Below are 23,064 nucleotides of genomic sequence, written 5' to 3'. Positions count from 1 at the left end.
GATGTTTACTTTGAATTTATATTAGTTCACATAAACACTCCATCCATGCTTTTGTTCCGGCCCTCCGGTCCAGTTTAAGAACCCATTGTGGCCCTCGAGTCAAAAAGTTTGCCCACCCCTGGAACTCACATGAATTGTTTAAGAGCAATTAATTCACGTCCAAACTTCTTGTATCAACATCACCTATTTTCCCTAGACAATTTGTTTTAAAAATCAACCAAAAACTGTGATATTCCACCAACAAGACTACAAGGGTGAAAGAACAACCCCTTAGTCAAATGCAAATTGTAATCATATTAGTATGCTAATGAGGTAAGTGATAAACTGTGGGTCAAATTTCCTCTTGTTGGGCTTAAATAGCACTTGAAAAGGTTTATTCCCAAATGTTTGGGAAAGCTAGGATAAAATTTGGGAAAACAATTACGGTTTATTACATAAACATTATCTGTTCAGCAATATAAAAAATTAATAGATGAACTAAACTAAAATGAGACGTAATTTTTCCTAATGCTTTAGAAGTTATTAAAAAAAAAAAACATGGCTTAAAGAAAACATTTAATTATTCTAAATTTGGAGTGAAGCCTTTTCAAAAATTATTATTTTACAATTTTAAAAATTTAGGTCTGTTTTGTCTGGTTGAAGAAAATGTAAGAAGTTGCTCCTTACATTTGGGAGGAAAACAGTTGGGAGAAAAGGTTGAAAGGAGATATGTTTTCACAAGAAGGAATGTTTAGTGATGTCAATGTCTCTTTACTTAAGAAGCCTTTCTTGATTGAACTTATTCCCATTAGCTGATTTCACCCTTTCACAAAGCACCTATGCACTTTTATAGAATGTTTAATATTCACTCACTTTCATATGCTTATGTCATTTTATAAGTTCCTTAAAATCCAAAGCATGTCTGATTGCATTTTGCAGCATCCAGCTCAGTTCCTTGCCTTCTGGCCAGGTTTGGGGAAAGCCAGCTGAAGACCCAAGAAGACCAAGGGGTGTGGTGAAGAGAGCCCCCAAATGGGGTCACACGATCACCCCCCCCTTTTTTGTGTGACCATGTCCACCTCTACCCTCTTTGCCACTTCCACAAGCTATGTAACCATGAGCAAGTTGCTGAATTTCTTTAGACCTCAACTTAGACCAGTGGTTCTCAACCTGCCTAATGCCACGACCCTTTGATACAGTTCCTCATGTTGTGGTGACCCCCAACCATAAAATTATTTTCGTTGCTACTTCATAACTGTAATTTTGCTACTGTTATGAATCATAATGTAAATATCTGATATGCAGGATGTATTTTCATTGTTACAAATTCAACGTAATTAAAGCATAGTGATTAATCACAAAAACAATATGTAGTCATATATGTGTTTTCCAATGGTCTTAGGCGACCCCTGTGAAAGGGTCATTTGACCCCCAAAGGGGTCGCGACCCACAGGTTGAGAACCGCTGACTTAGACCCTTGTAAAAGGGCGATAATAAAGTTTTAGTGCAAGGCAGTGGTCTCAACCTTAGCTGCACAATGGAATCACCTAGAGAACTTTAAACATATTGATGACTATGTTCCACTGCTCAGAGCTTCTAAATTCATCAGTGGGGCTGTTGCCAGGGTATAGGGAGTTTTTAAACTCCCTAGGTCCATGGTCGGCAAACTGTGGCTCATGAGCCACATATGGCTCTTTGGCCCCTTTAGTGTGGCTCTTCCTAAGCCTTAGGAGTACCCTAATTAAGTTAATAACAATGTACCTACCTATATAGTTTAAGTTTAAAAAATGTGGCTCTCAAAAGAAATTTCAATCGTTGTACTGTTGATGTTTGGCTCTGTTGACTAATGAGTTTGCCGACCACTGCCCTAGGTGATTGTAATGTATAGATGAGGTCAAGAACCAGCACTCTAAGAGTCTTACAAAAATGAAATAAAACAAAGAAAAACAGTACCTGACAAGTAGTAGGGCAAAAGTCATTTGTTTCCTTTCTTTCTCTCCAACTGGTTTTCCTATTTGTGTTGGTGGTTGCTGGATCCTGGCTGGAAGCTAAGGGATAGAGGGAGAATTTTGTTCAATGATTGGTTTTATTTTTTTTTAACTTTTTATTTTGAATCTAGAGGCCCGATACACGAAATTCATGCAAGAATAGGCCTTCCTTCCCCCAGCTGCCGGCACCAGCTTCCCTCTGGCACCCGGGGCCTGGGCTTCCCTCCTAACCCCGGCTTCATCCGGAAGGTCAGAAGGTCGTCTGGTCTAATTAGCATATTATGCTTTTATTATTATAGGTCATTTTAAACTTACAAAAAAGTTGTGAGAATAATACAAAGAATTCCTATACACCCTTCATCCAGATTCATCAATCATTAACAATTAACTACATTTGCTCTATCACTCCTCCATATTCTCTATACACATATAATTTTTTTCTGAATTAGTTGAGATAGTTGCAGAAAACGTGTAACCAATCCATGTTTCTCTCCCCCTCTCTCCCTTCCTCTCTCTCTAAAAATCAATACAAACATATCCTCAGGTGAGGATTAAAAAGAAAAAGAAAAAAAAAGACAGATTGAAGCCATCAATCATAGTTACTAAAAATGCCTGACTCTAAAAGCAATACTACTGTGGAAAACAAAGTTGCATTTGCTATAATATAATTTGGAATCCCTTTAATACTCACTGTCTTCCCTAAACATTTACCTCATTTATCAAAAACCATTCACAACTGTAGTATTTAATTTAGAATAAACTGCATATACTAGATAGCCTATTGCTATAAATATTTGTTTTACTCTTCTAGCAGTAGCAGTGAAGAAGAAAACAGTCTTCTTTAACTTCATATGGGTAATCCTTTTAAGCAATTTCTAAATTGATGTAGGTTGACCTTTTAGTCATGGTTCATTTAAAAATAATATTAATAGTAACATTTATTGAGCACTTATTTACCAGGCCATATGCTAAATTGTTTCACATATATTTGCTTCACAGCACCGCTCTGAGGCTGAAATTATTATCTTTATTTTTGACATGAAGAGGTTAAGAAAATATTGAAATATTTTGCCTGGGCTAGTAAGCAATGGAGCCAGGATTCAAACTTGAGTCTCTCTAGGTCTAGAGCTTTTAAAAACTGCACAGATGGTCTCTCCACTTGACTGCCAAGTCAGGAAGGACCAGTGAAGGATATGGAACTTCAGCACTTTCTTGTCTTGTGAGGAAGGAGGATAATTTCCTCTACCCTTCTAGGTTCTTCCAGCTGGTGTAGTCACCAAATGAGACAACTTTACAAGAGAAAATAACCAAATTTAATTACATACCTACAAATGGGAACCCCATATACATGATCAGGGATCCCATATACGTGAGAGGTTCAAAGACAGAAAGTTAAAATGAGGTATATATGGCATTCTGAGCTAAGAATGAGTTAAGACACCATAGGACTTCTGAGCAAGGAAAGATCATTCACAGAATGATAAGAACAGATGTTCAGTAATTACAAGTTTGTCCTACCACATAGATATGCCATAAAATAGTGATTTCTGGTGATAAATCTTGTTATGGGTTAGGTCCCAAACTTAAAAGAAAGGTAAAGTTTCTTGTGAGCCCACAGGGTTACAACTGCCTTCAGCTCAAAATAATTCACATACCAAAGTGGCACACTTTGAGGTCTGCTCTGAAACCCTTTAGTCCCTAAGAATTATTTAAGCTTTAGGTTTGCCTCTGTCTTAGTCCATTCAGACTGCTATAACAAAATATCATAGACTGAGTGGCTTATAAACAACAAATATGTATTTCTCACAGTTCTGGAGACTGGAAAGTCCCACCATTCAGTGTCTGATGAGTTCCCAATTCCTAGTTCACAGATTGCCATCTTCTTGCTAAAAGCTCACATGGTAGAAGTGGCAGGAGAGCTCAATGGCATCTCTTTATCAAGGCACTAATGCCACTCCTTAGGGCTCCTAATACCATCACATTGGGCATTAATGTTGGGGTCCAGCCCCAGCAGGTCCAGGGGTTCCCAAAGGTGTGGACGGAGTCGGCGAAGAAGGAAGGACACGGAGACAGCGTTCAGTTGATCAGCATAGCGAGGTTCCTTTTTCTATTGTCCTGTTACATCTATATTTATACCATTTGATCCTATAAGCATGCCTCTATAATCCCATCATGGTATGTTTTGGGTAACGTTCTACAGTTCCTTGTTTCTTATCTGACCTTTGCCAAAAATCCTGTCTCTATCTAGTCCTGTTGATTTTAATCTTGTCTAGGCTAATCTCTGTGTTTCCATTACAAGGGCTATTCCAAGGTCACTGCTCTACTGATAGACTACAAGGAAGTGACTGAAGGAGATTATCCTACCCAGTAAAGGTTATGTCCTCCCAGCCTCGCTGCTTGCCTTCCTTGGGACTGCCCTGTGTCTCCAGGGGTATAGGCTTTGGTGCTTTCCCTGGTGGGCAGACCCCTGGGATGTGGGCCCAACAAGTCCCAAATTTATTGCCAACAGTCTTAGTCCAAGTTCTTCATAAGTAGTACATGGTATTTCTGTAACACTAGGGGGATTTACTGATTTATTCTCTTCCTTAGTCCTGTTAATCCCTAACCTGGGGAAACAACCTTTCTTGGGGAGGTGGTCCTGTTTAAAACACATAGCGCTAAGAGGGGGGAGCAAACATATGCCATATATGCCAGGTCCCTTGAAACATAAGCTGTGCAGATGTTTCTTCCCTGCAGTGACTGTGTCAAGCAGCAAGGGTGGACTGGCATCCGGCAAATTCCCCCATTTTTATTTTTTAAATGACAGCGTGTGTAAATCAGCGGCCACCTCTCGGATTGGGTTGTTTAAGACTCGGAAGAAGACTTGTTTGTGATTTTGCTAACAGGTCAGTCCGAGGCTTAACCCTATATCGGCTCCCCACACATTAAGTTTCAATGTTTGAATTTTGGGGAGAAACAGTCTATAGCAGCTCCTTTTGTTAGCAATATATATATAGTTTAAAATGTATTTGAATGGAGTTTCATTGGCCACATTCTGCGCCCTAGTTTCCCCATCTTTAAGCTCAGACAAGGGACCTAGAACATTGATTTCTAAGTTTTTAAAAATTCCAACTCTCTAAAGGCAGAATATATCCCATCACTAACAGGGATTCATTGTAGTAGAAGTTCTCAATGAGGTAGAAGTGGAAGAGACCTGGGAGTTTGACAAAGGCTGGCCCTGAAGATTCTGGTATTACTTCCGCTCATTCTGTCAGGTTATTGGTTTTCAAACTATGTTCCTTGAGGAATAGAGGATGCAAATGCCTAGGTTTTCCCAGCCCTTCCCTGCCTTTTAGAATCTGCCCATCTTCAACCAGAGCAGGTCCCCTTTGATCTATTTAATAGAGTTGGGCTCCAGGTAAGAATTCATTCAAACAAAATAACCCACAACTATTCTACGTTGAAGACTCTAAAAGCTACTATGCTAATTCAGTGCTTCAAATTCTCATACTTTAATGTGTATATGAATCACCTGTGGGATCTTTAAAAATGCAGATTCTTATGCAGTGGGTTTGGGGTTGGGCCTGGGATTCTGCATTTCTGATGCCAATGCTGCTGAGTATGCTCAGACAACATTTTGAATAGCAAGGACTAGAATGATCTCTAAGGTTTTTAAAACTCAAATCATTTTTCTACTCAACCAAAGACTACTTATGAAAGATTTTCTCCGCAATAATCTTAAGTTTACCAAATGTAAATTCTAGATTTCATCTCCTCCTATCCCCCCAAGTCTCAGTCTATCTGCCTCAATCTTTTCCATCTAAATGTCCCATTCTCTCAGGTCCTCTTTTCTCTCTTGCTCTCTCTTTTGAAAGTTAAATGACATTTAACCTTCTGGACATACATTTAAAAATCTTTTTGTAAAGTGAACATTGTGCCTCAGCCAGTTCATCTCACCAAGAACTAACTGCGCAGGGTCTGGGAAATTTGCCACAAGTGAGTTATTTAAAGGTAGTTAGGATGACACACTCTCCTAAATTTAGTATCTTAATGAACTTCTCCAGATTAAGAAGTAACTGTCTCACACTCTTTCACCTTGTGTTCAAAATTTAGTGCATATTTGAGAGTTTGATTATATTTCCTATGTTAGAGCCTTCAGTTTCTTTCTCAAAATACTTCCTCAGTTGCCTTTTTCTCCATATTATCCTTTTTCTGCAAAAAACAAAAACAAAACAACTCTCAAGTTTTAATTACAAGGTCTTAAGCATCTAAACAGCACTACATCCCCACATCTAACTGTCTAATGCAAGGGTCAACTAACATTTTCTATAAAGTTCTGGATAGTAAATATTTTCAGCTTTTCAGTTCATATGTATTCAATTCTGTCCTTGTAATGCCAAAGCAGCCATAGACAATATGAAACTTTACTTACAAAAGTATAACAAAAGTGTAAGGCAGGCCAGATTGCCCCCTGGCCATAGTTTGCTGACCCTTGATTTACATGCATGTTGAAACTGTACCAGTCAGATTACAGCTCCTGGTAATATGGAATTGAGATCCTGAGATGGAGTTAAGTAATAACTGTAGGTTGCTAAGCTGGAAAGTTGGGCAAACTGGGTGGTGTGGCCAGAGGTGGAGCTGGGGCCACTATTTGGGACAGCAATAGTAGCCTACATGCAAGCAGATAAGTGAGCAGAAAAGCCAGTCTGCTGAGGAAATGAAGCAGCCATACAAAGAAAAGCTAAAACTAGAAATCAGCCAATGAGAAAGAGAAAGGGGAAACAAGACTTCTTGTAATGTTAGCTGTGCTTCCCACAGTTGTGTCTCACATAATCCCTGCCTATTTTTATATTTGTTGCTCCTTTATTTTAGCCAACTGGCATGAGTTTCTGTTTCTTGCAACCAGATAACTCTTAACTCCAGCAACCTTTTATACATCTGACATTCCAAATGACCGCAGTTCTCTGATGAACAGTCAAGCTCTCACACAACTAGGCTTTGCTAGGTGCAGTTTCACTTTCCACCCACACATAGCCACTATTCCACATTCTTCAAACTTTGCTCAGGCATCACCTCCTGAGCTAGAACTTGGTTCTCATTACTCCTTATGCAAAGCTCTACCACTGTACTTATAAAACCACATTGCATTTTCTGATTTATCAACAGTTTTAACTATAGTTTTCATCTTTACTAAGTTCAGGGCCTGGCAAATAGTAGGAATTTAATATTTTTATTTAATGAATAAGGTAAAACTAAAAACTATATCTGTTTTAACACTATATCTGTAAAATACAGATAGCCTCTCACCAGCCTGAAGGCTCAGAATCCTCAGATGTCCCTTCCAATTTCATGAGCCAAAACAGAAATAATATAATCTGATAAATTTTTTCATATATATAAGGGACTATAGGAATGCACTCAATATGCCTTTACACTTAATTTTGCTCACAGTGTTGTTCAAACCTATATTCTTACTGAATTTTCTGCCTATTTTTTTTTTAGTAATAATATATTAACATTTCCTGCTGAAATCATCAATTTTGTATTCCTCCTTGTAGTGGTGTAACTTTGTTTTATGTAATATGTTATTAGGGTAATAAAACTTAAAATTTTTTCATCTTCCTGGCAAATTAAATCTTTATTATTATGAAGAGTCTCTCTTTATTTCTGGTAGTGCTTTTTTGTCTTAGAGTTTACTTAATCCAATATTAACATAGCTATTCCAGCTTTCCTTAGAAAATATCACATGGTTTAGTTTTTTTTTCTATTCTTTTCTGCATTAGTATGTTCTAGACATATCCCTTGTAAACAGCATGTAGCTGAATTGTGATTTTTTTTGTCTTATGTCATAAATGGATTGGTAGTTCCAGGTTTATCAGATCTTTTAACATTTACACCCTTATATAGTTCCCTCCCTTTGACTCTGGAAAGGACATGTATTTTGCTTTATCCAACAGATGTGGGAAAAAGTAACAATATGCTAACTCCAAGTCCTTTTGAAAACCCTGAGCTTGTGTATAAGAAGTCTGCCTATCTGCCTGGAGAGACTATGTGAAGAAGAGAAAGTCATGGAACTACTTGAACAAAAACCAAAGGACCCAATTAACAATGAGAATAAAGGACCCACACATATGATTTCAGTCAGGTTGGTCCAGCTAACCCCCACCATTGAAGCCATCCTACCTGAGGTGCCTGACATGAGAGTAAAGAGGTTATCTAGGACATTTCACCCAGCAGCCATCACCCAGAGGTGAGATGAGCCATCCCTCTGGTTTCCTATCCAAATTCTTGACCCACAAAATTATGAAATATAGTAAAATGCAACCAAAGTACGTGCCCTTGACAGGAATCGAACCTGGGACCCTTGGGTCCTCAGTTGGACGCTCTATCCACTGAGCAAAACCAGCTAGGGAAAGATTGATTACTTTTTATTACTCTGTTCCTCTTCTCCCTTTTTTAGATGGAAAGTTGCATAGTGTGATGATTAATTTTGTGTCAATTTGGCATTGCCACAGTGTCCAGATATTTATTCAAACATTATTCTAGATGTTTCTGTGAGTGTATTTTGAATATGATCAACATTTAAATCAATGTACTTTGTGTAAAGCAGATTATCCTCCATAATATGAGCAGACCTCATCCAATCAGTTGAAGGCCTTAATAGAACAAACACTGACCACCTCTAAGCAAGAAGGAATTCTGCCAGAAAACTGCCTTTGGACTGAAACTGCAACTCTTCCCTCAGTTGCCAGCCTACCCTGAAGATTTTGGATTTACTAAGCCTCCACAGTCACTTAAAATAAGTCTCTCTCTTTATCTATACATACACACATATGCATTGTGTTGGTTCTGTTTCTCTGGTGACCCTTGACTAATCTTTTACTATTCTCTTAGTGATTCTTCTAGAGATTACAAGATGGATTCTTGACTTACCAGAGTCTACTATTAATTGTAACTTCTTCCAACCTGTAAGACAATGTATGGATTTTAGAACACTTGATTTCATTTACCCTCTCCTGAGTTTTATGCCAGTGCTATGTATTTTTAAATAAAGAAGACATTACTATTATCTTATATAGACAATATCAATATTCATTTATTTACCCACATATTTATTGTTTTAATTGATCTTTATTTCCTCATGTATATCTAACCTTACAACTGGGATAATTTTCCTTCTGCCTAAAGAATGCCACTATGGCCGAGACTGGTTTGGCTCAGCGGATAGAGCGTCGGCCTGCAGACTGAGGGGTCCCAGGTTCGATTCCGGTCAAGGGCATGTACCTTGGTTGTGGGCACATCCCCAGTAGGGAGTGTGCAGGAGGCAGCTGATCGATGTTTCTCTCTCATTGATGTTTCTAACTCTCTATCCCTCTCCCTTCCTCTCTGTAAAAAATCAATAAAATATATATGTATTAAAAAAAAAAAAGATTTAGAAAAACAAATGCAGAGAGAGGGGGAAGATGGCAGCATAGGTAAACGCCTGTACTTGCCACCTCCCATAACCACATCAAAATTACAATTAAAATACAGAACAAACATCATCCAGAACTGCTGGAAAGCTGGCTGAATGGAAGTCCTACAACTAGAGAAGTAAAGAAGAAAGCACACTGAGACTGGTAGGAAACTCGGAGTGTGGAATGGGCTGGTCCTGCACCCACGTGTGCCGATTTTTTAATCGGGAGGGAGATTGCCTCTGTGGAGGCTGTCCGGAGGAGCAAAGGGTCCCAGCCCCACACCAGAGCCCCAGTCCAGGGTTCCAGAGCTGGAAAAAGAAGTCCCTATGGGAAGTAAGAACTATGGGCTGTAAAAACCAGCGTGGATTGGGGCTCAGTGACACAGAGGCTAGAGGAGACCCAGCTGTTCCTCTTAAAAGGCCGGCACTACAAACTGAACTTACAAGGTCCTGCTTCCTCTGAGCTCCAACACCAGGGAGAGGCTCTGGGGAGCACAGACACATACCAGGAGGAAATGGATTATCTGGCATTGGGGCAGCTTTCTTCCAGATGGAGGTGCTCACAGGGATCATTGTTCCTATGCTGAGACCTCCCCAGTTGCAGGGCTGACTGGCAGCCATTTCTATTTGCTCCACCCTGGTGATTTCCTAAGTCCCCGCCTCATCCAATTTAAAACCCCATCCAAGCTGTGTGAAGCAGCCTTTGCATATAAATAGCCTTTCCTTGCTCAGGGTAAAATCTCTCAAACAAGATGCAGCTGGGTCAGGGAGCCTCAAACAAATCAATGATTTGAACTATGAGGAAGCAAAAAATGCCCAACCAGAAAAGCAAAATGAAAAAAGAATCCAAAGATATGAAGATAGTGTAAGGATCCTCTGGGACAACTTCAAGCGTACCAACATTCGCATTATGGGGGTGCCAGAAGAAGAGAGAGAGCAAGATATTGAAAACCTATTTGAAGAAATAATGACAGAAAACTTCCCCCACCCGGTGAAAGAAATAGTCTTACAAGTCCAGGAACCGAAGAGAACCCCAAACAAAAGGAATCCAAAGAGGACCACACCAAGACACATCAGAATTAAAATGCCAAGAGCAAAAGACAAAGAGAGAATCTTAAAAGCAGCAAGAGAAAGACAGTCAATTACCTACAAGGGAGTACCCATATGACTGTCAGCTGATTTCTCAACAGAAACTATGCAGGCCAGAAGGGAATGGCAAGAAATATTCAAAGTGATGAATAGCAAGAACCTACAACCAAGATTACTTTATCCAGCAAAGCTATCATTCAGAATTGAAGGTCAGATAAAGAGCTTCACAGACAAGAAAAAGCTAAAGGAGTTCATCACCACCAAACCAGGATTATATGAAATGTTGAAAGGTATTTTTTAAGAAGAGGAAGAAGAAGAAAAAGAAAAAGATAAAAAATATGAACAAAATGGCAACAAATACATACCTATCCACAATTGAATCTAAAAATAGATGAATAAGAAATCTAATAAACCGAATAAACTGGTGAATAAAATAGAATCAGAGGCATGGACATGGAACAGACTGATAATTCTCAGAGGGAAGGGGGTTGGGGGGCAGGAAGAGGTTAAACAAAGATCTTATGTACATATATGCATTACCTATGGACACAGACAATAGGGCGACGAAGGCCTGGGGCTGGGGGAAACTGGGTGGAGGGGGGATATGGGGGAAAAAAAAGAGGGACATCTGTAATAACCTCAACAATAAAGATTACAAAGAAAAACAAATGCAATTAGCAGATGACTTTGGACAAATCATATAATTGCAGTGTTTTCATCTGTGGAATGAGAGGGATCAAACTTCCATTTTTGTTTTTATATATCCTGATGCCTATTAATTCTTTTTTTTTTTTTTATCGCTGTCACCCCCTCAGCTTGACTTGTTTTATTGTTAGTAGGCAGCTTGTTCCATACTCAGCTCACTTACACACAGAGCCTGGCACACAGGGACTATCCAATTAACATGCATTGTTCAGGAAGGAAGGAAACCTCCATTAGCACCTACTATGCATCAGGCACTGCGCAGGTCTCTTTCATATATATACCTGTTCTTTTAACCCTCTCAACGCATTTGTGAGGAGGTAGGTATCACTACTGTAGTTTTTGAGGACATGGATATAGATATTCAGAGATTTCACTATCAGCATCATAATTTTAGTAAAATAGGGCCTTAGTTCTGCCACTTACTTTATATCTGACAGGTTATTTTTCTAACCCTCAGTTTCCTCCTCTGGAAATGTGTAAGAGTTAGGATAGGGTTGGCAGATTTAGCAAACAAAAAAAAAATTAGAAAGACTACCCCAAGTGGAAGATTTTATATTTAAAAAATTATGCTACTCTGACCCGAAGTTCAGATGTAACTGGGCACTCCTGTATCTTACCTGGCAACACTAGGTTCGCATTATGGTGGTGACCACCCACGTAAAGGCTCAGCCCTGTCCCTAGCACTTTGTGTGCACTCTGTAAATGCTATGCTCATTACATTTTGGTTCTGATTCCAAAGTCATTTTTTTTCCCCCACCACAAATACCTTGAGTTCAGTTTCCACATAAAATTTCAGTCAACGCAGGTACTAATGCCCTAAGTTTATATTCATGCTTTATCGTCCCTCAAGCGCTTTCAAAAAGCCTGGCCAAGGGCGGAAGGCTCTCGGGGGAAACCGCAGAGGCTCGGGCTGTTGGGGGCTGTCCCTGCAGGGCCAGCACGGGCTTCACGGTCCCGGTACGACCAGCCGGGACAGCCACCCTCACCCCGCCCCGCCCCGCCCCGCGCCTCCTCGGCCAGTCAGCGGCCGCGCCGCGCCCCGCCGCACTCCTATAGGTCCTTCCCGGGACGCGAGGCCTTTCCATTTTCCCGCCTTCCCCAGCTTCTCCTCAGCCCGAAACCCGCACTGGCCCACCACGTCTCCGCCCTACCTTCCGTGCGAGCCCCGCCCTTCCGGACACCGCAGCCCCCTACTTCCCCTACCCGCCCTCCTGGGCCGCCTCCGGGTCCGAGCCGGCCCTTCAGCTGAGGTGGGCGGGGACGGGAAGGGGCGGGCCGAGCGCTCCTCCCGAGAGGCTGCGGGAGGCGGGAACCGAGGGAGGGAGGGGCGGGGCTAATCTCCTTGGCGCCACGTTGCCATGGCAGCGGGGGGAAGGGCGGGGGGAGAGGGAGGAAGCCAGCGGGAGGGGGGGATGTGGTACTGCCGCGGCCGGCACCGCAGCTGCTGCTGCCTGCTCGTGGCCGCGTCTTCCCGGAGGCGGCTGCTGGAAACTGCCGGGAGCAGCTGCGGTGCTCTGCCATATTGTGTCTTCCCCTTCCCGTCCCTTGCCTCCCCGCCGCGGCGGCCGAGCTGACGGTGAGTCCCAGGTGGAACGGCGCCCACTCCGTCCGGCGTCCGCGCTCCCCGCCCGGGGTCGCGGCGCAGCTCCCGGGCACAAGCAGCGCGTGCGGCCAGCGCCGGGCGTGGGGCCCGGAGGCGGCTGTCCCGTGACGCGCCCGGACATTTTCGTCCTGAGGATTTGGCTCCGGCTCGGGGATCTCCCCAGAGCGCCGCTTGGGTGGTGTGTGGGCTCCCCGGGGCGTCGAACTGACGGGAGTGCGGCCCCGGGAGGAGTTCGGAGTTTTTCCTGAAAGGTATTGGCCGCCCGGGAGCGGGTGTCGCGCGGAGGAAACTGTGGCGAAGGGTGCCGTCTCTCGGGAAGGGCTGGAGGTGACCCCGAGGACGCTGAGGGTTCGACTGGGGAGAATCCGCTGTGCAAGGAAGTGGCTGCCCCGAGGCCCCCCGGAGTCTTTGCAACGCCCCTTCCCTGGCTCGTCTGGGAGCCAGACGTGCGGGGCGCAGAGTCCTCGCCCGGCCCCGGGCGGACTCCGGCTGAGCCCGGCCAAGTAGCGTCCCGGAAGGCGCAGCCAGGAGTGAACTTCGGGCGGTTGGGTGCCGGGGCATTGGGGTGGCCGGGTTCGGGTCCCGGATGTGGGGGTGGCCGACCCCGGCACCCTCTGGCTCCTCCTCCAGCGGACGCCCTGGGGGCCTCCGAGGGTGGCTGTCGAGGTGGGATGGGAGTTAGTGTTTCGGCGCTACAAAATGGACACTTCCTGTTCGCCTGCGCTCTTGGGGCCGCGGTTACCTCTGCCCTCGGTCTTCCCTCCTGGGTGTGAGCTGGGAGGGCGTGCGTGCGGCTCTTACGCCTCCAGTTTGCCCCACGGCCGCCGCCGCAGCGAGTCTGGAACCGGGGCGGGCGGTGGGAGTCCGGGGAAAGCGGCCCCTGTGCCTGTGCTCCATCTTCCTCACCTCCACCCCTTTGACCCTTTTTCGGGATGCTTTTTCCCACCACAGCTCGGGGGAGTTGGGGTACCCAGTTCATTGGGGGCACACTCTCGGCATCTCCTTTGACCCGGTTTCGACTTCAAGTCTCTTTGTAGCGGCCTCTGGACTTAGTTTCCTCCTTACAGGAAAAAAGTCTTTACATGCAAAGAAATGACACATACTTGCTTCTACCCGAACTCCGAGGCGGGGGGAGGAGTGCGATTATTTATTTCTGGTTAGTTTACGCCGTTTCTCCCGTCCTCCTAATTGTGACAGCCACGTGGCCGGCGGAGTGTTAGAGATTGTCCTAGTGCCACTAGGGTGGCACTTCGCTGGTAGCCGGGGGCTTTGTAACCGTGCCGTGGCTTTCCATCCACATTTATTTTGGTGTTTTCTGAGATGGGGAAGTGGAAAAAGCTGAACTGTACATGTCCGAATCGAAAGACTTATCTGTTTCCTTGCAGTCCTTGTAAGGTATATGTTGACATTTTTGCCGTCCTTTGCCGTTTTGGTGATTCATTTTTAAAATCTCAGCAGCATGAAGTACCCATTAAAGAGTAGTGGGGAATAGAATGGTACATTATGGATGGAGTTTCCTACCTCGGGAGTTGGGGCGATGTTTGAATTTTAGAGCCATTAGTGAGAGGTTCTGGTGTAATCATCAATAATCACATTCTGGAGGATTTCTTTTTGGTCGCTTTATAAAAACCTAAAAGTTTTTTCTTTTTACAAAAAAGTCGTGACCTGAAAGGATTATTACCGTTGAAAATACTTGTTTAGGGCTGAAATAAACGCTCGTTTGATTTATGTATGCACACTTTCTTAAGTTTTTTTTTTTTTGAAAGGTATTAATAAGAATGCTAACATGGACAGATTTTAAGGGAATGAAAATTAATTTTTAGACTATATAAAAATTAAATGTCAGAAGATTTAAAACTTTAAAATCTAAACTTTTGGAGCATTTGGAAACTTTTAGAATTTAAATACAATCCCTGGTTACTAAAGCATCATGTTTCTTTTTGTGAATACATTGTGTATTTGAATTGTTTCCATAACATATGTTTTTATTTAACCAGTTTTACTTGAAGAGTGCTAAACCACAGGAAACATTAAGGCTGTGTAGAGAAATTTAGAAACATTTAGAATTGTGTAGAGAAATTATAGCAGCAACATTTATTAGAGTTTTAATTACACCATGGTAATGGTTCTTAATGAAGTTAACAGACAAAAATATCAGGAAGGCTTCAGTGCAGAAAAGATAATGGGATTGAGAAATGAGTATGTGTACTGACCACTGAGAGCAATGCTTAGGTGAGAAAGAAAAGTAAATGAGGTAATGAAATACTTACATAAAGCAGAAAGCATTGAAAACATACACTGGAAGATAACTACATTATTAGTTATGGGATCTGACTATCAAATGAAACTTTAAAAAATAGTCTTGTTCTTATGCCAGTTTATAGCTTAGCTATGTATGTGTTGCTCTTCAGTTGTCATTTTTGCATAAGTGCAAAAAGGTCCTCCGAAAACAAACTTTTGAAGGTCTAATGCTTTGCTGATTTCTTAGGGAAGAAAAAGAGGCCTAAGATTTGATCCCTATTCTTAGGTTGAAGAGACTAGATTAACACATTACCGCTCAGGAGTTTTCGCGTGTTTCGTGCGCCATCTGTTAAGGACCGCTCACGAGTGTTCTCGTTTTTCACGCCCATGGAAAAAGGAGCGAATCTAGATACTTAGGTAAATTTTGTTTGGTCCCTCTTCATAGAGGAAAATGTTTTACGCAGTACCATACATTAAAAAAGTACTAGGAACTTTAATTGTTTAATTGTTTTTGTAAAAAAAATGTTATAATTATTGAAAAACAACACTTAAAGTGCATTATGATGATTTAAATAACGTGCAGTTTGCCCAAAAACGTGCAGTCCCTGGCGTATGTCTTAGAGATTTCTATGCGGTACGCAATGTGTTAACATGTGAAAGTGAGTTTACAATGTGAGATGATATATTTAGGAGTTAAATTGTATGATGCAGGCAGGTGCTGTAAGTTAAGAGGGAAAGAAAACTAGAGGTTTGAGTAGATAGGGGAGGCTTCTTGAAGAAATAGGGCTCTCCTGCTTTCTAAAGTTTTACTCCCATTAAATTAATCTTCCTGAGGATCAAGCATGAATACCAAATTTCTTCTCAAGACTTTTCAAACTTTGGTTCCTGTCTTCTCCCATCTTTTCCACTAACCTATAAGAACTGTTTATTCACTACTTCAACATGATATACCAGTTTTACTTCTTTTTTTTTTTACCTTTGTTGATATAACATTTTTCTGTTGACATGCACCTGCACACATCCTCTTAACTGCTGAAGATCTGCTCAAGCTTGAGGTTTAGTTGTAATTTTGATTGCCCAGAGAGCCTTAAAATAATACAATTTTAGATCTGCCTTTCTCTCTCCAACTGAAAACTCTCATCACTAATAACACCAAATTCTTTTGGACTGTAACATTCTGTACTGCCTTGTTTTCATTTAATAAATTTTTTTTCAGCACCTACCATATGCCAGGCACTCTTATAGGAACTGAGGATACATCCTTGAATAGACAAATTCCCATGTTATTAGTTATCTTTTTAAGTTTTATTACTCCAAGAAGATTATAAAATCTTATCTTCTCAGATATATGTTATATGCTTAGTGGGATATTTTATTATTTTGTGAATAAAGGAAAAGCAGGACTTACGTTATAAGGTAGAGAGATGATGGAAAGGTCTTTTTTTATATGTGATGGGTACAAAAGAATAAACAATTATGGATGGCCTTGAAAACATCACTTCTGAACTTAAATATGGCATTTGAGCCTGGAATGATGTGATAAAATCCTTATTTGAGGGAGGTTCATTTGACAGCAATGTGTAGGACTAATTATTAACTGTGGGACTGAAGAGGACGGAGAAGGGAAGAGATCTATTGAAAAAAAAATGACTGAGGAGATTTAGAAGGGGAACATCACAAAGAGGGTGGTGAGTTTAGTTGAGTGTAAGGTGAATTTGACCTTTAGTGACTAGAAGCTGAAAGTGTGGGATCATTCAGTCAATATAGAGCTGACAGCTGATGTTAGGAATTTTTGTCATAGAGTTAATAATTGAAGTGTTGAGAACTGAGAAAAAGATATTGTGAGAAATTAGAATTCAGGGGGCATTTGCTTTGGTCACGTGACTTCATAATTAATATTATAGACTAGTATAATAACTATGGTATTGTTTTAATAACTTTATTTCCACTGTATGAGAATGCTATCTCTATTTTTACCACCAAATATAAAGGGACCAAAATAATGTTTGTTATTATTTTCTTCCAAGGGATTTTGATTTATGTATTCCTTACTTCCCTTATCCTAAACTTTTTAAAATTTAAATAAACTTTTTTTTAGGCTAGTTTACATTTACAGAAAGTTGCAAGATAGTACATAGAGTAATACCTCATCCAGTTTTCCTCTTGTTAATTTATTACATTACTATGGTACATTTGTCTCAACTAAGGAAACAAAATTGCTACATTACTATTAAACTACACACTTCATTCAGATTTCACTAGTTTTCCCTTAGTGCCCATTTTTGGTTCCAGAATTCCAGTTTCTCATACTTTTCTTGTTTTCGATGACTATAACAATTTTGAGGAGTACTAGTCAGAAATTTTATAGAATGCTCCTCGATTGAGATTTAAAAAATTTTTTTAAATTGAATTTATTGGGGTGAAACTGATTAACAAAATTATACAAGTTTCAGGTGCACAGTTCTGCAATATATCACCTACATATTGTATTGTTTGTTTACCACTCCAATCAAGTCTCCGTCCATCACCATTTATCCTCCCATTCGCTTTATCCTCTTCTATCTCTCCCCACCTTCCCTTCTCTCTGGCAATCACCATACTATTATCTGTGTCCCTGAGTCACCCTTTTCACCTAGCCCTCAACCCCTTGCCTCATTGCTGTCAGTCTGTTCTCTGTATCCATGAGACTGTCTCCACTTTGTTTATTTTGTTCATTAGGTTTCACTTAATATGGTACTTGTTTTTCTCTGACTAGCTTATTTCACTTAGCATAATTGTCTCCAGGTCCATCCATCACTGTCACAAAAGTTAAGATTTCCTTCCTTTTTTATGGCTGAGTAGTAGTCCGTTGTGTAAATGTACCACAGCTTTTTTATCCACTCATCTACTGATGGGCACTTGGGCTGCTTCCAAATCTTGGCTATCCTATATAATAAAAGCCAGTCGCTATGATGCGCACTGACCACCACGGGGCAGGTGCTCCAACCAGTAGGTTAGCTTGCTGCTGGGGTCCGGGTGATCAGGACTGGGCTAGACGGGGCGAACACGCCCCGGAACCCTCCTATGGTCCCTCCCCGGCCCCGATCGTGCACCGGTGGGTCCCTCAGCCTAGCCGTGTGCCCTCTTGTAATCCAGGACCTCGGGGGATGTCCGCAGGCCATCCTAATTTTTTGAGGTTACTCCGTATTGATTTCTACAATGGCTGCACCCATCTGCATTCCCCAACAGTGCATGAGGGTTTCCTTTTCTTCACATTCTCACCAATACTTGTTTGTTGATTTATTGATGATAGCCATTCTGACAGGTATGAGGTGATATCTCTGATGTTTTCTTCTTGATTAGACTGGAGTCATGGTTTTTAGGGAGCAAGACAACAGAGGTAAAGAGCCATTCTCATCACAATATATCAAGGTTACTTGCAAATAATATGATAAAATTATGTTAACCATGATCACCTTTTTGAGGTCTTTGTTTGCCAGGTTTCACCCCCATATCCACTCATTCCATATTCTACTCTGGAAGCAAGTCACTAAGCACAGTCCATGCTCTAGACCTTAACCTAGATTCATGTACTTGTTTTTTAACTGCCTTCAGAGAGAGGGGGGTGGGGAGAGAGAAACATTGATCAGTTGCCTCCTGTATATGCCCCAATGGGGATCAAACCTGAAACCTAGGTATGGGTCGGACCAGGAATCAAACCTGAAACTTTCAGGTGTACGTACGGGATGACACTCCAACCAACTGAGCTGCACTGGGCAGGGCAGATTCATGTATTTTTTATTTTCCTCAACCTAATTTTCTTTTCAATAAATAAACATTTAAACTTGGATAGCTATTTATTGAGCAGCTACTGTATTTAAGTGCTAAGAATATAGTGGTGAGCAAGATTCTTCATTTCTACTCTTTTGGAGTCTGCCTGATTTATACATGGAGTAGAATTTTTTTGTTGTTTTGTTAATACACTCCTGAGGAGTGTTAATACACTCCATTGCTTTTCAGAGGAAATGGGAGGGAGGGGGAAGAGAGAAACGTCAATGTGAGATAGAAACATCAATCAGTTGCCTCACATATGCATCCTAATTGGGGATTAAACCTGCAATCTGGATATGTGCCCCAACCGGGAATAGAACCTGCAACCCTTCATTGCACGGAATGATGCTCCAACTGAGCCACACCGGCCAGGGCAACATAAAATAAAATGTGTCCTCTCGATAAAGGCCTTGATTTTAATGGCACTTATAAACATAATCCTATATAATGAAGAGGTAATATGCAAATTGACTGACACACCTCACACAAGATGGCCGCCCCCATGTGGTCAAGATGGCCAGCAGGGGAGGGCAGTTAGGGGCGACCAGGCTGGCAGGGGAGGGCAGTTAGGGGTGACCGGGCTGGCAGGGGAGGGCAGTTGGGGGGGACCAGACCTGCAGGGGAGGGCAGTTAGGGGCAACCGGGCTGGCAGGAGAGGGCAGTTAGGCGTCAATCAGGCCGGCAGGGGAGTGGTTAGGGGGTGATCAGGCTAGCAGGCAGAAGTGGTTTGGGGCAATCAGGCAGGTAGGCAAGCGGTTGGGAGCCAGCAGTCCCGGTATGTGAGAGGGATATCCGACTGCCAGTTTAGGCCCAATCCCTATTTTCATAGGTATTTGGTAGTTTTGCCACTTAGCTTTTTTTCCCCTGAGAAGTAGTTTAAAAGGTATGTCGGGAAAAACACATTAGGAAAAGAACAGACCCTGAGCTCTCTTCTTTATGAGATGCTATGATTATTTATGAAAAAGAAAATGAGGTCGAGTTAAATAAAGAACATTAATCAAAATTTTGAAACTGATGATAAACTTTTTTTGGAAGGAAGTCACTTATACTTAATAGAAGAGTAAAAGAGTGATGCCATTTTAACAATGGGAATGTTAATTAAAAAATAACAATTTTATTGGAGAATAAAATCTGACTAAAGACCTGTTGAATGAGGTTTTCAGTTCTTTGTTTTTATAATTAACTTGGTTAACTACAAAACACTCTTACTTTGAACTCTTATTGAAATTCTTTCTAAAGTGTATTAGTACAGTTATACCTTTCATACTATATTGAATAGCCCACTTAGCATAATTTAATATTTAAATTAGAATTTTGACACAGTTAATGTAAAATTTTAAATTATATTAATAACTTTGGAGGTAGAGAATTCAGGAAGTTGATAAACTTATATTCTTTTTTTTTTTAATATATTTTATTGATTTTTTTTACAGAGAGGAAGGGAGAGAGATAGAGAGTTAGAAACATCGATGAGAGAGAAACATCGATCAGCTGCTTCCTGCACATCTCCTACTGGGGATATGCCCGCAACCAAGGTACATGCCCTTGACCGGAATCGAACCTGGGACCCTTCAGTCCGCAGGCCGACGCTCTATCCACTGAGCCAAACCGGTTTCGGCAAAACTTATATTCTTATAGTTTGTTTCTTTACCTTAAAAGAGGAAATACAGAAAAAAGGGAAGAATATTAATAATCATTAATTATTTAATTACTACCTTGTATTGAGTGTCTACTATGTTCTGGCATGGTATTATACTAGTCACATGAGTATGTAATTTAATTCCCATAAAAATTCTAGGGAAGTGTTTTATTCTTATAGATAAACAGATAATGAGATGATATGTCAATGCAGTATTGGGTATTTGAACCCAAGTTTGTCCAACTTTGAAAATTTATATTCTTTGTATTGTAACGTGAAGCCTTTGAAAAATGGATATTTGCCAAGATGAGATGCTCGCTTCTTGTTCGGTCCACAGCAAGGAGTAGAAAATACAGTAAAGGGTCATGGTATTGTCCTTCTGTTGCAAATACACAAGTGTTAATTGCTTTGACATTTAATGCTTTAGCTATTTTCCAGTATTTAAAAGCTAAATTGCATTATGTATACCTAGGACTGTTCTTAAATTATGGAGAAAGAATTTGGCTTAACAGCTTAATATTGATTGACTAGAGTTCTGAGAATTTTATCTATTGGTTTTCCTTTAATTCAGTGGTTCTCAACCTTCCTAATGCATGACCCTTTAATACAGTTCCTCATGTTGTGGTGGCCCCTAACCACAAAATTATTTTCGTTGCTACTTCATAACTGTAATTTTGCTACTGTTATGAATCGTAATGTAAATATCTGATATGCTATATGTGTTTTCCGATGGTCACGACCCACAGGTTGAGAACCGCTGCTTTATATAAAGATAATTCAGAAATACAAAATAATTAGAAAGTTTAATGGGAAATTCTTTTCATGTTTAAAAGAACAAAAAGATTTAAACAATTTATACAAGGTGAAAATACTCATTTGACAAATACCAAGTGCTTCGTGTTAGGAATGAGGTACATGTGAGTTAATAATAGCAATATGAGACAAAACCCTTCTAGACACAGATTCAAGAGTAATGTGGGAACACAGAGTAGGAACTAATCTTTCCTGAGCAGTGGGATGGGTGGGGTGGATTTTACAGTCATGATAGAGGTTTACTATATTAATGGTATATCAGTAATCCTTCTTAAGTGGAGAACTGAAATTTAGGAAGTGAAAAGATCACAGAGCAGAATGGAAAACATAGTATCTAGCATAGTATTTTGTATTGAATGTTAATTGCTCAGTAACTATTTTTTAAATAAGTATCACATTTCACTCAATTTTTTTAACGTATAGTTTGATCAAATATATTTCCTTTGTTTAGTTGAAGAAAATGTAATGATGTGGTACATTTGGGTATAATTTTCCCTTTGCATTTTTAATCCAGTTGGCAGCAAGTTAGAGCCAGGTTGTACTTGCTTGAAGCAATCTGCTTGGGGGTGTTGTGTTCATTGATATTTTTTATTCTCCTCTGTGTTTTTCTGTTTAGTCTGGATTAAGTATTTTATAAGGTATAGAATTTTAGTGTTTATAAAGTAATTTGTGTCTATTGTTTCTTTTGAGCTATAGAGACAAAAACAACTACAGTAAAAAAGAAGATATATAAATGCAATTGGACATAGTAGGGGAGAGAAAAATACCTCTAAAAGATGTTTGGGTGGAAATTACACGGAGGAGTTGTCACTGGGTTTAGGCCTTTGGTTGAATGGTAGTAGGCAAGGTGTAAACAATTGGATGTTAGAATAGCAGGAGCAAGCATATAAGTAGAGAAACACAAAGGAAGTATTTGAACAAGATTAGTCTAGTTTGCATTAACTTCAAGTAGAGGAGAATTTGCTTGAGGATGTAGATATTGAGTCAGATTTATTGATGGTAGTATGTACTTTTTTTCAGTCTTTCTTTTGTAGTTCTGAAGCTATCTAGGCAGGATGTCAGCTAGTGTAGTATGAAGAATGTGAGTTCTGGAGCTATATTTCCTGAACTTGTATTCCTGTTGTGCCACTTCAAGGTTTGTGATATTGGGCATATCATTTAATCTCTATGTATCTTTCCATATAGAAAATGGGCACTACTAATAGCAACTACCTGGTAAGGCTGTTATGAAGATTAAAGGAGTTAATACTAGTGAAACACTTAAAACAGCACATATACGAAAGTACTAGTTCTTACCTTTATACTGTATGTACATAATTTAGACACATACACTCAGGCATGTAGGAAATGTACATATAGGTAGGAATTGTAAATTTTACCATGTATGTATTTGCAGGAAAGCTAGTAGTATTTGGATTTCAGTTTTTAATAGCATCTAGAATATTATAGAATGAAAGCCCATTCATCTCATTTAATAGATGTCAGAGTTATGTAGTGGCACAGCTAGAACCAAGATCTGTTAGACAACAAATAATTTGAGCAGTAAGCAAAACAGACAACCAAATCTGCCTTATGGAGGTTTCAGTAAGTCAGGAAAAGATGTGTATTAAACCATCCTAGGTATGATAAATGTTATCAAAGAGTACAGGATATTATGAAAGAATATAATTTGGAGTCCCCTCTAGTGTGGGATGTTAGAGAAGGTTTCCCTTAAGATTTTAAAGCTGAGATTGAGTGATAAATAGTTAGCCAGGGCTAGGTG

General features: G+C 40.6%; 2 protein-coding genes across 3 annotated transcripts in view; one reads left to right on the top strand and one right to left on the bottom strand.

Annotated features, from left to right (window-relative positions):
- Positions 1 to 1,975: 1,975 nt before the first annotated feature.
- On the bottom strand, positions 1,976 to 15,434 carry LOC111823952 (translation initiation factor IF-2-like). The gene is made up of 2 exons (XM_023746947.1): positions 12,348 to 15,434; positions 1,976 to 2,027 (listed from the first exon to the last, which is right to left on the bottom strand). Exon 1 carries the CDS (start codon positions 13,776 to 13,778, stop codon positions 12,438 to 12,440), a length of 1,341 nt encoding a protein of 446 aa, XP_023602715.1. The 5' UTR covers positions 13,779 to 15,434; the 3' UTR covers positions 1,976 to 2,027; positions 12,348 to 12,437.
- FOXN2 (forkhead box N2) overlaps positions 12,642 to 23,064 on the top strand; it is a 58,473-nt gene continuing 48,050 nt past the window's right edge. Inside the window, exon 1 of one of the 2 annotated variants that reach the window (XM_006083371.3) lies at positions 12,642 to 12,772. The gene's annotated coding sequence lies outside the window, so the exon portion shown is untranslated. Of the gene's footprint in view, positions 12,773 to 12,952; positions 13,051 to 23,064 lie in introns of those variants that run through there. The other variant, XM_014447467.2, reaches the window with a different exon arrangement.

Source organism: Myotis lucifugus, unplaced genomic scaffold (genome assembly GCF_000147115.1).
Source record: "Myotis lucifugus unplaced genomic scaffold, Myoluc2.0 scaffold_6, whole genome shotgun sequence".
NCBI lineage: Eukaryota > Metazoa > Chordata > Mammalia > Chiroptera > Vespertilionidae > Myotis > Myotis lucifugus.
This window is presented reverse-complemented; position numbering and strand designations above follow the sequence as displayed.